General features: G+C 36.6%; 1 protein-coding gene across 1 annotated transcript; it reads right to left on the reverse strand.

Annotated features, from left to right (window-relative positions):
* Positions 1–2,893: 2,893 nt before the first annotated feature.
* Positions 2,894–5,731, reverse strand: LOC129409886 (uncharacterized; the record flags this gene model as incomplete). Its single annotated transcript, XM_055156803.1, has 5 exons — positions 4,516–5,731; positions 4,106–4,441; positions 3,256–3,369; positions 3,057–3,088; positions 2,894–2,974 (listed from the first exon to the last, which is right to left on the reverse strand). Coding segments are annotated over exons 1-5 (603 nt in total), but the record flags the coding sequence as incomplete, so codon positions are not given.
* Positions 5,732–16,912: the final 11,181 nt, after the last annotated feature.

Genomic DNA, 16,912 nt, shown 5'->3' on the forward strand with positions numbered 1-16,912 from the left:
GATTAGGACTTCACAACACAACAATGACAATTTACTTCAAGACAAACTGAGAAAAATCTTTCCACAATATAAATTTCCATCACAATATATTCTTTTTGTTTTTTACCAACATACAAAGACAATAAAAAAAGAACAAAAGGTAGAACAATAACAATACATTACACCTACTTATACATATATACACATATATATATTATACATTCACACATGCATATACACATCACATGTTTACATGTGATGTGTATATGCACACACACACACACACACACGACACACACACACACACACACACACACACACACACACACACACACAGAAGTTCATATACACACATACATACTCATAAACATCTCAACATCTATTATAACATTTCTATATTTCATATCCATAAACATCAGGCTGCATAATTTTTGCCCCAGTGTCAGAAATTCAACTTGTACTCAATTTTAAAATGTGACAATACTAATTAAAAGAAAATCTGTAGAATATTTGCTCAGTTGAATTAAATCTACTGAGTCCAACAAGTCTCTTAAATTCCATCCTAACAGCGTCCGTAACGCTCTGGTAGAAAAAAAAAAAAAAAAAAATATATATATATATATATATATATATATATATATATGTGTATATGTGTGTGTGTACTGATGTTGTGCTTCCTCATGGCTCTTTTGGTTTTCTGCGACGCCCTGATGCGTGGCACTGTGACTGCTGCGGGTTCGTTGCTGTTGTTTTATTCTTGACTTATATCTGCTTGTTCTTCATATAAGGTGCATCAAATGAACTGTGATCTTTTGACGACCCTCTGTGGTTTAGATGTTTGTGAACAAAACAGGCCTGACGTGTGCAGAGTTCACCGAGGTGGGCTGTGGTTGGTATAAACATAGACTCAAGATGCTCGCATGTTCCTGTGTGATGGACAGACCGGATGAAGATGACTCTGCTTCTGATTCCACTGCTCTGCAAGTTTAAAGTTTAATCTCTTTTATAGTTATACGGTTACATATTTTTGAATTGTTTAAAAAATAGTAAATAATGAAAACTAAAACTATGACCAAAAGAACAGAAGGGACGAGTGGAGACACAAAACATTACATTTGTTTTAATTTAACTTTAAACTTTACTTTATTAAGTCTAAGCCTCACATAAAAAAAAAAATCAAGTGTACATGTGTTTATTTATAACATCAGATGTCGAGGGAATCTGCACATGGAAATTAGAGCGAGTTTTTAATGTGACATATTTACATTTGTCTAAATATTCGTTCATATGCGTCGATCCCTCTTTTCTTAAATAAAATAGTAAAATTTTCTATCTTGACGCCCAATCACACCTTCATTAAACTCACTTTGAGGGAGTTAAGGACATTTTTGTAAACCTGAAATGTATTTGGCTATAAAAACAAAAAATCTGGATTCATATTTTTTCAATTTTGTTTTGCATTTCATACTTCAAGAATAACAAAAAGTTTAATTTCTTTTTTATACTTAATGCATGGTTCATTTTAAGAGCCTGATTTATGGTGTTAGAAATATGTACATATATATATATATATATATATAATATATATAATAATATTGCTTTATATTATTATTATATATATATATTATATTATATTGCTTATAATATTGTTTTAATAATATTGCTTATTTAAGGTCCTTGATGTCCTAAAGAAATAACACTTTTGCCTTATCTCAGAAACTAATGATGATAGAGACATAAAACTGGTACCAAATGATACGCAAAGTCCATATTTATATATTCAACTGAAGAAAAACTGATGTTTCAGCTCAGATTTTATCTTCTGCAGGGACTAAACATAAGAGACTTGGTGGACCCAGTAAACAATAATAGAATTTCATGAAATTTCTCATGGAACTTTACTTTGGTAATTGTAAAAAATTGATACTAGGTACAGACTGATTTTCAAACATTGTTCAAAAAGTTGGGCAAATGATGCGCCCTAATATACATACACGCAAGCTCACAGACATACAGTATATAACTTTGAATACACAAAAGTTATGGCAACATACCTATTAAAAAAAAAAACAAAAAAAAATAAAAAAATCAGCCTGAACACATTGCTCCTCCAAATTATAACAATGCTCTACATACTGACAAAAAACAACAACATTTATAGATTCAGCATTTCTCGCCTTAAAAATAAATTTCGTCCCCAAATGAATAATCAAGTTTACAAGTTAATATATATATATTTTTTATGTTAATGTAATATATTGTGATGTGTGAGCTGCTGTGTCCAAATAATTTCCCTCGTGGATCAATAAAGTTTGTCTAAGCCTAAGTCTGTTTTTATTTAAAGTTGGAAATAACACTAGACATGTTTTTGTTCACACCCAAATTTATAGCCTACAGACACAGTGTCATTTACAGATCTGCTGCTAGTTCCTGTGTCTAAACCACACGGCCGTACGTACAAGTGACGTTTCACAGGCTTCACTACATTTTTATTGTAAACTCACATGGTGTATAGTATTGCAAATAAAAAGTAACCCCCCAAGAGACTTTCTCGATGTCATAGTTCGAAGATCTGTCAAATGTCAGTGTCAAAAACAGACCTGGAGTTGTGTTTTGTTTCATTCACACACGTTTGAGTAACACTTTCTTTCTGCTGTCTACATCTCCAAAGCTCAAAATGCTCTGTTCCACCTTGTGATGTCATGAAGCCGTAGTTTTCAAGTTAACAGAATTTACTTTTTACCTTTTATTCAGTAGAGATCATTGATTCAAGAGCGGAAACACAACTCCAGGTGTAATTGTGATGAGGAAACAACAAATATACATATAACCTGATCAGAAAATAGAGTAATAAAACAGCTCACGGTGTCTCTGGTTCTTGTCGTCCCTTGTTCACCGCCGCATACATAGCCTCGTTTTGACTTTTCTCTCGAGTGGACCTGGGTTTGCGAGTGAAATTCACGGCCGCGTAGTTGAGATTTTCCGAGTTCTCGGCCTAGGAAGTGAAAACGTGCTTTGTCAGTTTTAGAAAACATTAGACATTCGACAGATTTGACAAGATTCTGGTGTCCATTTACCTCGGGTTGTTCAGTCAGTCCTTGGTGATGAGCTAGAACACATGTAAGTGTTAATAAAAATAAGTTTTATTCAGATATTTGACAAATTAATTATGTTCAAACAATAATTAACAGATACATGAAGGCAGTTGTTTTAAATTCACAAATGTAGTTTTTAAATCAATAATATAGTCTTCAAATAAAAATAAAAATTGAATACCTTGGAGCTTCTTGATCTTTAGAGCCAAACCGATCACCACCAAAATTAGAAAGAGCACAAGACCTCCCAGAACCAGAACCAGAACCAGAACCAGCACACTTTTGTCCATCACTCCTGTGCAAATACAAATATTATAAAAACAAAAGAAACTGACAACAAATATTCATTAAAAGTGCACTTTAAAATGTGGCTTTTCTGGTGAAGAGTCAGCCGCCTGCTTTTCTCTGTGGAGATGTTATTTCTTTACATTAGACATGTGAAACTTGACATGTAAAATTTGGCCCGTGATTTAATTATATTTGGCCCATGAGATCATATCAAATCTGTATTAGAGCTGCCCGCCGTCTACAGATCGAATATAGAGACGTTATTTATTAAAATGTTGTTATTATTTTATATTCTGCTTGTTCTGGATTCAATGTTTAAGCAAAACTATTATTAAATATTTATTTTAATAAGAAAAGGTTTAACATTTCATATCTCAAAAGAAGAGAAAACATGCAGATGTTGTTGAAATGTTTCAATATTTAGTTTGGCCCACGACTTAGTCCCAGTTTTTAATTTTGGCCCTTAGTAAATTTGAGTTTGACACCACTGTTTTACATTATTTGGTGCACAGTTGGTCTGTCTGCGTGGAAACAGTAGGTGACAAGTTCAAGGTAAAGGTTTAAGTCAGACCTGTGGAAAAGTGCAAAAGCTCACAGCAAGAAAAACATTAGAATATTTTTAACTACAAAAAACTGCGTAATTTAGTAAATACAAGGCAAAGCATTCATATTTCCACAGAGACAAATACTAGTAGGTGATGAGCCTCCACCAGAAAAGTTACATAATGCATCTTTAAGTGTACCTTCTTTGACGTCCAAATAAGTTGATTCTTTGATAACGAGTCCTAAAGATGAATCATATCCACAGAAATACAGCCCAGTGTCTGAAGAGTTCACTGAGTTAATCTTGAGGAAGACGTGAGACGAGTTGGAAGACACTGTGAATTTTTTGTCTGGAGATGAAACAACGTCAGAAGAACTGGTTATGCCTGAAATCCTTCTGAGTGTGGATCTCCTCACAGCTCGATACCAGGAGATTGTAGAAGGATTACTGGTGTAGTTAGAACACAACAGAGTGACACTTTGCCCAGACTGAACTTCAACTGACCTCGACTCTGAGCCCAAGACACACGATAAACCTGCAGCAATACAAGCACTGAAAAGTATTTTATCGTATCCACGGAGGTGAAAATGTGATAAAACATCGACTTACTGATACTGAAGAGAAGAACTGTTGAAGAGAAGCTCCTCATTCTGAATCTGCAAAGACAAACGCAGCACCGGACGGACTGGAGTCTTGAGTGTCTGTCTTGTCTGTCTTAATTTAACACATGTGGGCACAAGTCTGTCACTTGGTAATAAACATACAGAAGTTGAGATATAACGGAAGTGAAAAGAGGCGGAAAGTTCTGAGAGAAAGAGAGACTAAATAGAGGAATTATTCATATATTTTCAGATGGAACTTAGAACTCATCATGTTTTACTCTGAGAAGATCAAATACTAAAACACTGAAGCTTAAATCTAAGTATCACTGTGTTTTTTTAAGGTTCACTTTTCTTCCAAACACTTTCTGCAGTCATCAGTTTGAACACAAGCTGTGGTGGAAGATAATCAAATACAAAAGTAAAAATACAATGCAGAAGTACAATTTTTAGGTGTCATTTACTTTCACTTCACTACATTTGGGAGCATGTGTCTGTACTTTCTACTCCACTACGTTTTAGATAGATAGATTTATTTATTGTCATTGTATGAAATACAACGAAACTTCAGCAGAGCAGATCTGTAGCAGTAAAAATTTACAATATATACACACATCCTCACATCCATACCAATAAAAAAAACATTCATTAAATAAAATAAATAGATTATTGCACTGAGTCCCTTCAGGTCTTTTATCTGTGCCTGGACTGAAAAGTAAAAAGTACTTTTCCTTATGGTTTGAGACCTGCTGAAAAGGCCGAGACTAATTTTTTAGCACTTTTAATTTGAGTTAACGTCCCAACTTTGAGCAAATCAAACACACAAAAACAGAAAAATTAGCAAATCAATTGAATCTCTTAAAATCCGCTAAACTCACGATCAAAATCACTACATTTCATCCTTTAATTGTTCTAAAACTCAACTTTTTACTCTTTAAGTACATTTTTGAACAAGTACGTTTACTTAAAAATACTTTTCCATGCAATACTTGAGTAATCTTTTGCCGTGGTATCTGTACTTTCAATTTCACAAAATTGAGTATTTCATCCACTACTGAACAAAAGTAAGAGGAGAGTTGTATTATTTTAGGTGTTTTTACCTGAGTGTCGATGTTTGGGTCTTGTCCTGGAGGTACATTAGTCTTCTGTAGACTGAGAGCTGTCATAGTTTAGTGTTTTGTCAGTTTTCTCACCTTAGTTCGAACCACACACGTCTCTTCCTGTGAAATCAGCTTCAGATGCACAAAACAGGAACAAGTCTTTCTGCCTGTTCCGTTTTCGAAGTTATTTCAGGTCTTTATTACTTTATTCTTTTTTTTTTTTTTTTTTTTTTATGTTTGTTTTTTTTTCTTTTCATTTAATTTGATTTAGTCTTTTCAAAAACAAAACTTTCCTTAATTCACTTAATAATTTTACTTTTACTAATTTAACATAAGAGTGGCAAAGGAAAAAATCTATTTGTCAACTGGACAAAAGTTTGTTTTGGTTCCCTTGTATCTGCCTGAAGGGAGGAGCTAACTACACTGAAACTACTCTGAAACTAACACACCTACTTGTTTATAGTTTCTGTTTGTTGGCTTCATTCTCAGTACACAAACATCGAAAACATGTTAAATCACCTTTATTTAATTCCGCTCAGCGTCTGGAGTTGGGGAAGCTTCCTGTGAGCTTCAGGACAGATTTTAAAGTTCTTTTATTGGTTTATAAAGCTCTTAATGGTCTTTGTCCTATTTATTTATCTGATCTGCTTTTATCATATGAGCCTCTCAGGTCCTCAGGTAGTCTTCTTTTAACTGTCCCAAGAGTCCAAACTAAAACTCACGGTGAGGCCTCATTCAGCTTTTACAGCCCCCGTCTGTGGAACAGTCGACCTGAGGATCTGAGGTCCGCTGCGAGTGTTCATATTTTCAAAAGTAAACTCAAAACGTATCTTTTTAATTTAGCTTTTAATTGAAACTTTTACTTGTTTTATCATTATTATTATTATTATTATTATTATTATTATTATTATTATTATTATTATTACTATTTGCTTTTAATTAAATTACCATTAATATTTTATTTAGTCTCCATCTGTTTTTAGCTCTCTATTTATATATTTACTATAACCTTTAGGAGCTTTATGTTGATGTTTTATTGTTGTATATATGCATGAAATAATGGGGTGGGGGGTTGCTGTTATTTTTTTTATATTGTAAATTTATTTTATTTTATTTTATTTATTTATTTTTTTCTGTTGCATGTGAAGCACTTTGTGCTACATTTCAAATGTATGAAAAGTGCTATACAAATAAAGTTTGATTGATTGATTGATTGAAGAGTTCTGAATTGGACAGAGACACCAACGGATTTATGTCGACCGGAAGAAAACACACACTTCAGCTGCTACCGGCTTTTCTGTCATCTCGGTTTGTCGTTACACCACGGACATAAACACGATCCAAACTTTTCTCGCGGTGGTTCCGATGATAATTGCGAAGCAGCAGCTGGAGAATTGTCTCATCACGCTTTACGTCTGTCAGCTGAGGAGGAGAAGGGAGGAAGAAGACAAACTGAGTGTGAGGCCGCTCTACCTCAGCCCACTACTAGGACTACTATAATAATTTAGTTTGGAGTTTTTAGATGACTTGACCAGGAAGATATTGAAAAAAGCATGAATTAATTAACCCTAAAAATACATAAAAAGTATCAAAAAGTGCAAAAGTCCGGCATCCCAGTTTAAGTCATGAAAATGGGAAACGTTTCCATGACTACGGGTCGTTTCCATGATCATTTTTCACCTTTATTCGGATTTCCATTTTTCCTTTAAACACAAAATGGTAAACTGAAAAAAAAAAAATTGTTATCTCTTTTTCATTTTGGTTTTGGAGACAAATACTGAAGAAAATAGTTGTTTTTTTATTTTTTAAATTTTTGGTTTTATTTTGAAAAATTAACGAAGGAGAATTACCCCCAATTCACACCAAAGTTCAACGGAGCACATGAGCAGCAGCACAGCACACGAGCAGCAGACGCACAGCTTTAGAATTCAATTTTAACCGGTCTGACAGTGTAACACCGACAGTGTCATACACATGTCCAACGAGCGTCTGACACTGATGCGCAGTTCTAATTTTGCAGCGTCAACGGCGCGTCTCCAAGGTTTTTAGCAGGGGAAAGACAGGAAATAAACACGCGGTGTCAAAATAAACTTCCGATGCCCTTTCAAAATAACTTAACCAAAGTCAAGACAATGACGTAAAAAACACGGACTGTGTCCAAGGAAAGATTAATGATGGACGACGAAAAGTTAATCCTCGAAGTGGAGAAATAGAACGTGATTTACGATGTCAGACACCAATTCTACAAGGACTCAGGACTAAACCAGAACTAAACCAGAACCAGGACTCACTGTCTGAATGTGCCCGGAGGTCCTCCAGTGTACACCTGAGTGACCGCGGGCGAAAGGACCGGTGCAGAGCTCGGAGACGAGGAGGTACGTGCAGCCGCCGCGCTTTCGGACACCCTGCTCCACGAGGCTCGGGGTTCTCTCTCTCTCTCTCTCCAAGATTAGACCTGATTTAGTCCTGGTTTAGTCCCGGTTTAGACCTGGTTTAGGACCTGGTTTAGTCCTGATGAAGTCCTGGTTTAGTCCTGACCTGCCTTTAAAATTCCAGAACGTTAAATCTCGCCCATTTCAGCGACTGTTTGTCCGTATCTGTTGGTGCAGGACTCGGTGCAGAACATAAGATTTTAATCACACTCGTAATGTAAGTTAATTATAGGTGAATTTACCTTATTAAGAAAAAAACCCTGAGGTGTTTTATGTGCGTGTTAATAGATTTAAACCTCATTAAGCACAAATGCATTGCAGTTGTAGACTTAATTCACAATACACTTAATACAAAATGTGATGTCTGAAAACAGTGAGAGGATGTGCAGGCTGTAGCAGGAGCGTCTGACACTCTGGTGTGAACTGAAACTTTCAAATTTACGCGTACGTGCAGCTCCGCCTACATTAACGCTGCTGCAGCTCCTGGTGTGAATTCGTGGTTAAAGAGAATAACATGAGATGAATATGAGACTTTTATTATTATATGTTTATTTATTTAATTAGACAGGGACAGTGCACAGTCTACATTAACCTTAACAGGAGAGATGCTTGTACCAAAGTGCCGTTATGAGACAGATCTGAAAACTCAAATAGTGAACTGTGAGAGACATAACTTAGACAGAGATTCCAAGTAAGGATATCAAATTGAGACATATTTGAAAGCAGCACAATATATCAATTTTTGTCTTAGCTGAGATCAAGAACAGAGACGCTGTGAGAGAATTTGGAGAACTCATCCAATGTTCACTGTTACACTTATTTCTCAGGAGAGACATTTGAGAAGAATTAGGAAACCACTTTGGTCTCGATTAGTGCTCATTTATATCTAGGAGATGTACTGTATTTTTTGCATTATAAGTCGCACTTTTTTTCGTGGTTTGGATGTTTCCTGCGACTTATACTCCGGTGCGACTTATATATTAAAATTTTCAGCCACCAGAGGGCGCTCTAGGCTTCAGTTTCTGCGCATGTCTCTTGCAGATATAGCCTCTGTCCTGCTGCAAGTCGTGAAATATGCAGCAGAAAACGGTAATCGAGCAGCAGAAAGAAAGTTTGAAGTGAGAGAGAAACTTGTGAGGGACTGACGAAAAGCGAGTGTGCTGTTCTAGTTTTTTCCTGAGCCGCTAATTGCTATTTGTTTGTGTTCATGCCTTTTGTGTTGTGGCTCCTTTAAGAAAGGAATAGTTCTATCAGTAGATCATGTGACATTAAAACCAGGAAGTTCAGTAAAGCATGGCTCTGAGAGGTGTTAATGTTCATCAAGTTAATCCAAAACTCATCTACATACATCTTACGCCTTTGGTAGCATCGTGGGTATGTACTGTTTATTTGTTATGATATCTTCATTTGTATATGATTATTTGCTGTAAAATAGTAGGCTGTTGGGTTGGAAAAGAAAGTTATAAGTGGATAATGTTGAATTGCTCTATTGTCATTTTGGTTCAGATGAATGGGTTTTTCTAGGGAATATAATTGTATGTTTGGTTTCATGTGGTGTTAAACTTGGAGTAACAAATACAAAAGTTAAGGAATATTATATGGTGGCGATATGTAGTCGATTTGTGATTGGACATACTGCATTCATTTTGCATATCTTTTTGTGTTCTTATTGGAGGTGCACATTGTGATTTGTGTTTTCATGTCTGTTTCAGTTTCACCTTTTCTTGTCACGTCAATAAACCTGTGGACAACGAGATTAAGTCTTCAGAGTCTTGATGTCAAGAAGAAGTTTAGCTGTCTGTCTAGTTGTATTCAGCACATATAGCAAGGGCAGAACAGCGGGGATGGAGAAACAGCTTGACAGTAACCGGGAGGATGCACCGTGAAACTTTCCTGGAAGTCACTGGATGGATGGACAAAGCCTGGACATCAGTGAAGTTGCGCGGAGTTGCTCAGAAGTGACACAGAAGATCAAGAATTCAATGGATTTAATATAGTGATGTCGAGATGAAGCTCCATGAAGCTCGGAAGTGTTTCATCCATTTGCTCGACTCTTGAACCGATGCTTCAAGGTGCTTCATTTGCTCCACTGCGCCATCAAGTGTCCAAAAAATGTATAACAGGCAGAGTGAAAATAGAACAACCAACATGATCATCGAGGTTCTGATGGAAAAATTTATACTGAACAAATGAATGATGAAATATTTGAATTTGTTTGTGATTTCAACATCAACTGTGAATTTATTAACCTGGAGTCTGTTTTTTTTTTTTTTACATGAAATATATTAGACAAGGGGAAACACTGTGTTGTTAAATTTGTGTATTTAGTAGGGATGGGCATTCGATGAAATTTTCTTAATCGATCGTCGGGAGAATTAACGATCGATTATCGATTAATCATTAACGTTTTTATATTAAAATGATCATCATTATTATTACTATCTGCACTAATCTGCATAAATAAATTCAACTTTACGACATATAAACCGTAACGACTCTAGAGCCACATCAGCCCATTTGACATTATAATGTGTTTAATTCAGTTTTGTTCAACTCTCACAGAAACAAAACTTAAAACCACATCACTAATTTGCATAAACTAAGCGAAGATAAAACTCCAGCTCTTGTGTCGCTAATGTGGTTCAACTTCTGTCAGATTAAAAGACATGACTCAGGTGAATACAGGTTAGTGTGACCAGATTTGTGTTTGTCAAAACCAGGACAGCGTACGGGGGGAGGGGGGCGGGGCCTCGTCATCCACATTGAGCGACTCTCACCTGGAAAAACTTTTTCCCACTGGACACAGAAACATATGTGCTGCTTTATACACTGTGCACATGGACTCACACTTGTCCCGGACGCAACGGAAAGTGTGGAATTTCTTGTACAAATCATCGTTAAATCCACATTTGTGCTTCGGTTCGTTACAGACTGACCCACTGTTTGTGTCTCGCTCCTTCTGATGCAGAGACACATGTACACACCTGTTTGGTCACGACACACAACAACATACAGTCGGTTTGAAATTCTTAATTATCAATTAATGATTAATCGACTAATCACGCCCATCCCTAGTATTTAGTAATATAGTTTATTTAATGACGTCATTATTATTATAAACCTTATTAGGAGAAATCAGCTCAAAATGTTCCCAAACAGAGGAAAATATTGTTTTTCTTTCTGGCTCCATCGCAAAAAAATAAAATAAAAATCCCAAATAGAATGTACCAAACTCTCAATAACCCAACACCACAAAATGTTGGAATGGGGGAATCCGTTGCGTTTCTTTGGCCCTTATGTTTCGAATCATGTACCAAATCCAAGAACCACTTCCTGAAGCAGTCACGTGGTTCATGAGGCTTCCAAAGTCACCACATACGTCACCGATACAAACCTTGATACTCTTCACCAAAGACTTCCTGGATTACTCGGCACACACTTCAAAGCCTCGACACGGACGACACATCACTACTTTAGTGATTTGGAGTGAGATGGAGAGTTTGCTAAACTTATGTTCTGAATAACTTAGGCTACATTCAGACTGCAGGGCTTAACGCTCAATTCGGATTTTTTTGTAAAATCCGATGTTTTCGCGAGGTCGTTCACATTTCCAGTTAAATGTGACTTGTATGTGACTCCAGTGTGAACAGTAAACGGCCCGAAAGTGTCCCGCATGTGACACTGGAGACACGACGACGTCAACCGCAGCGAGCGTCTCTGTGTTTACAGAAGTTGTACAAACATGGACGCAGCATCGAGCACCTGGAGATTTTAAAGTTCCTCTCGTACCGGAGCCAGAACATGAACAACTTACTTGTTTTAAGGAGGAGATTGAGAAGGAGAAGGACGAGGTTTTTGGGCGTGGTGTTTTGTGGGACAGAACGTTGAAAGGAACGTGTGGATGTGGAGATGTAGCCAAGAGTGGTGAGTGGTGATGTGCTTCACTTCAGTGACACAGAGTTCATTAACAATTTTCGCCTACTTCAGTGCAGAATAGTGACGTTTGTGTCTTGTTGATAACGTGTAGGTGGATGGTGCGCTTTGGCCGTTCAGACTGAAGTCACATGTCAAAAGATCAGATATGTATCGGTTTCAGGAGCACATATCCAAGTGTCCTGGGTCACATTTGAAAAAAATCAGATCTGTTTCGTTCAGACTGTCATTAAAAGATCAGATACAGGAACACAGGGGCCAAAAAATCTGATTTGGGTCACTTCAGGCTGCAGTCTGAACACAGCCTTAGGGTGACCAAACATCAGTTTTTCCCCGCACATGTCAGTTTTTTGCGTCCTGTCCTGAGCATCCGGGCTTTTTTTCATAAAGTGATGCAAATGGGTTTTCATGATCTTTCATTGGACCATTAAATTGAGTGTCTCACTCTCTGTGACTCAGAAGAAGTGAGCAGATACAAACAGTCGGTCAGTCTGCAACACGCCGAAGCGCAAATGTGCATTTAACGATGACTTGTACAAGAAATTCCCCATTTTCCGTCCCGGTCGAGACAAGTGGGAGTCCATGTGCACAGGTTGCAAGGTGAGAATATATACGGTCCCCCTAGAATAACTGTTATGTAAATGTTACGTTAACAAACCAGACGCCTATTCAGCTTGTTGTTCTTTATTCTGTTGTTATTACTAGAACTTGACTTTCAACATAAAATATCGGTTCCTGATCCATGATTTTATATATTAAAAAAAAAAATTCCTCCAAAAAGTGTGACTTATATATGTTTTTTTCTTTTTCCTTATGCATTTTTTGGCTGGAGCGACTTACACTCCGGAGCGACTTAGTCCGAAAAATACAGTACGGTGACATAAATGAGATCTCATCTTCAATTTTGCTTTGCTATGGGTCAGTCTCTCAGATACAGATAAACATTTACAGGAAACACAGTGAAGAGAAGTGTATTTTGAGAGTGGGTGGAGATTATAAAAGAGACTATATCAGCTGTGCTCGGGAGTTCAGAGGTGATACGCAACATCCTGATTTTGAACAGAAGTCAGGCACCATGAAGACGGAGACACTTTTATTAGTGTTTCTTGGTAAGTCTCCTGTTTGTTGCATCTATTTATTAAACGTATTAAATGTGTGTATTTACTGAAAGTGCATTTTCTCGTTTGTTGGACAGTGCTGTGTGCTGGAAGACGACTCTCCAGCGCAGAGACTCTTGTTTTCGAAGGAGTGGAAGGAGGATACTTTAAGGAAAGGTTTTTGTTTCATACATCTGGAACATATATGTTGTTCTGTAAAAACGATTGTGACAAAAGAGAAAACATTTTAGTTGAGACTCCTGGCACCAGAACGCAGAGTGGCAGATACAGCATTGAGTTTAACAAACGTTCAAATCATTTCATCCTGCATGTTGGAATAAGTGATCTGAGGAGCTCCGACTCCGGCTCTTACCGATGTGAAATATGGTCTGGAAAAGTGATGGAGGACTCAGTAGAATTTCAACTTGAAGTCTCCGGAGGTAATCACCATCATTATTATCATTTCATCTATTTCTGCTGCTCTTCTGTCGTTGTGTTTTAGATGATATTGCGCAAGTTACTCGAGGCATTTGGGCACTTTTTATTTATTTTTTATTAAAGACAACAGAATATAACATATAAAAATACAACAATCAATATTTAACAATTACAATAATCAGCACAAAACAAAAGATAAAAACATAAAGCAACACCCACAACAAATACAAAACAACAACAAAAAAAGCCTCCATTTCCCCCTGACCACACACACCGACACAAATTTGGTTAAGTTAAGCAAAAGTAATACAGTACTGTGACATGAACACACCTTACTCATTTTGGCTATTTCATAATTTCCTTTTCTCTCTCTTTCTTCCTTTTTTTAAAAATAAAAAAATGTCCCAATACTTAAACTAATATTATTTTTTACCATCATCATTTCCTTTCATATTTTTTTGTTATTTATTACAAACTCAAATCATAATTTTAACGGCATTTCATTTTTTCTTCCCCATTTAAAAAAAAATAAAAATTAGTCCCTGTACTTTAAACTAATATTTTCACCATCATTTCCTTTCACCATCTTATTATTATTATTATTATTATTATTACAACCATAATATGTATTATTGTCTCTACTATTAATTACAATAATTACAACAATAACTTATTTCCAGGCATTTATTTGAGACCAGGCTGCAATTTGGGGCAGGTGATTCATTTCTTCCTCACAAAAATTTTGTTCAGCAAAACTGGGAAAATCTAATTCTTTTAAACAGTATGACTATAATTTACAGTTATACGTCGTACGATTTAGTTCTGGTTTAGTCCTGGTTCAGTCCATATACGACACAAAAGTTTGGCATCTACGCTCGCTGATTGTTATTTGACGATCAGCGACAGTTGGTGAGAATAAGTTAAAGTGCTGTAATAGTCGTGTAATGTTTTATATTTTAAATACAGTAATATTGTAATGTAACAAATTATTTTGAAATGACAGAAACAAGTCATAAATAACATGTTACAGTTTTGAAGTAAGTTGCCCAACACTCACTTTTTAGATGAGAAACGGATGGGTCAGTCCGTATGAAATCATCAGTTTTCAAGGAATCTCCCCTATGAGCCATCTCAGATTTGGCTGAGAAAAAAATAAAAAAATGTCTAAAATCACCAAATGAAAGAATTGAAAATTTTAACTCAATCCCTTGAGTCGTTCCTGAGTTATGGCCATTGAAATTTTGGGCCCATGCTCACTTTTTCGGAAACCTTAATTTCTAAGCATTTTTGAGAGACCATAACTTCATCAAAAATAGAGCTAGGAAGCTGAAAATCTATATTATTGTACATTCTTGGTCATAGATTCTGAATCTGTTGTCAAATATTGTGTATCTTTATTAAGGGGGGCGTTGAGGGCCCCCAAATCTCACATTTGGTTGCCGCTCAATTTCTTTTTCAATTTTTGAGGTCCAAGGTCTATTTACTCCAAACAGATATTTACAAACTAACTGCTGAACCTAAATATTTGAGATAATGACCATTTCTGACACAAATCTCACACTTTTCTGAGCTTCCATGTTGGTCACACATGTCTGTGTTTACTAGTGTGGAACCAAAATGTCATTTTTCATGAGTTGTGTACCTGTTAGTTGTGTGACTGTAGATCAGTGTGTTGTGTAACACCAGAAAAAGAAGAAATGGAAATTATTTCTGTTCCAATTACAATTTTAACGGCTACACTGAAAGAGGAAGGAACTGTTATCTCGAAAACTATTCATATTTTACTATACAAATACATAGAATTCTAAATAAAGATTTTGAGACACTCCCGTCGCTTGAGCTTGATCCTTCGCCAAGTTATGACCAGAAACGCATATTTGACCTTGGTTACCTTGACCTTCAAGTGACCTTGACCAGTTTCAACCTGTAACATCCAGTGTGCCCCGGTTATGTGTGTGCCAACTTGTGTGATGATTGGGTGTATATTTTAGGCCGCAGATGGTTCAGAAATTCCCAAAATTGCCTTTATCCTTTATAACAGCGTGACCTTTTAATTGACCCGTGTGACCTCAAATGACCTCGAATCATCACCAAACGTTTTTTGTCGCATCGGGCACGGGGACTTGACGCACGAACCAAATTTGGTGACAATCGGTCCATAAATGACGGAATTACACACAGACACACAGGGTGAAAACAAAACCTGTTCAAACCTTCGGGGACCAGGTAAATATTGGTCAAAAGGTAATTCATCTCAAAAGTACTCAGATGCAAAAAATTCTTACAATTCCCCCTTTCCAGAGACACCTTGGTTTTTGATATCGAACCAGTAGTTGCTGAGTAAATGCAGATTGAAATTCGGCGACCAGGCAAAAAAGCGAAACAATAAAATTACGATATCTCGGAAACAGTAATTTGAAATTCTGACTTTTCTTTGACAAAGTAGGGTGTAACTCAATGGGTGAACTTAGGTGGACTGACCCTCTACCTGTAACAAATCCTTTAGCTGAAATGTTCCGCAGTATGGCATTGCGCCGCCAGACCAAGCTCCGAGTCAGAGCTACGAAAAGGGTGTTTAAGAGGGGATGTTTTTTCAAGATTCAAGGAGCGATAATAACACGTGTAACTGAATAAATGCAAGATACAGACGTTTAAAGTAAAACTGTGGAACAATCCAGGCAAAATAACAACATTTCCAGCTCTTTAAACCTCTAAAATAGAACATAAACATTAGAACTGTTGCTTTACTATTTACTATGGGTAAAATATTTGTTTTTGTTTTTTTCCAGCTGAACCCACCTCAGCTCCAGATCATGAAGAGACTCATGCACCTGGAACTACTGACTCCTCAGCTTCACCTACACAACAAAATAATAATGATGCATCAGTTTTAAAGAAGCACTCGGAGTTACGCACCTACTGACTCCTCAGCTTCAGCTTCACCTACACAACAGCGACATAATAATAATAATGATGCATCAATTTTAAGAAGCACTTGGAGTGATGCACCTACTGTCTCCTCAGCTTCACAACGACATAATAATAATAATAATGATGCATCAGTTTTAAGAAGCACTCAGAGTTACGCACCTACTGTCTCCTCAGCTTCACAACGACATAATAATAATAATAATGATGCATCAGTTTTAAGAAGTACTCGGAGTTACGCACCTACTGTCCCCTCAGCTTCAGCTTCACCTGCACAACAACGTAATAATAATGGTGACGCATCAGTTTTAAGAAGCACTCAGAGTTACGCACCTACTGTCTCCTCAGCTTCACCTACACAACAACGACATAAAAATAATAATAATGATGCATCAATTTTAAGAAGCACTCGGAGTTACGCACCTACTGTCTCCTCAGCTTCACAACGACATAATAATAATAATAATGATGCATCAGTT

This window comes from Boleophthalmus pectinirostris, unplaced genomic scaffold, assembly GCF_026225935.1.
Source record: "Boleophthalmus pectinirostris isolate CB_2022bp ecotype Guang Dong unplaced genomic scaffold, ASM2622593v1 HiC_scaffold_20, whole genome shotgun sequence".
In the NCBI taxonomy this organism is placed as follows: Eukaryota; Metazoa; Chordata; class Actinopteri; order Gobiiformes; family Gobiidae; genus Boleophthalmus; species Boleophthalmus pectinirostris.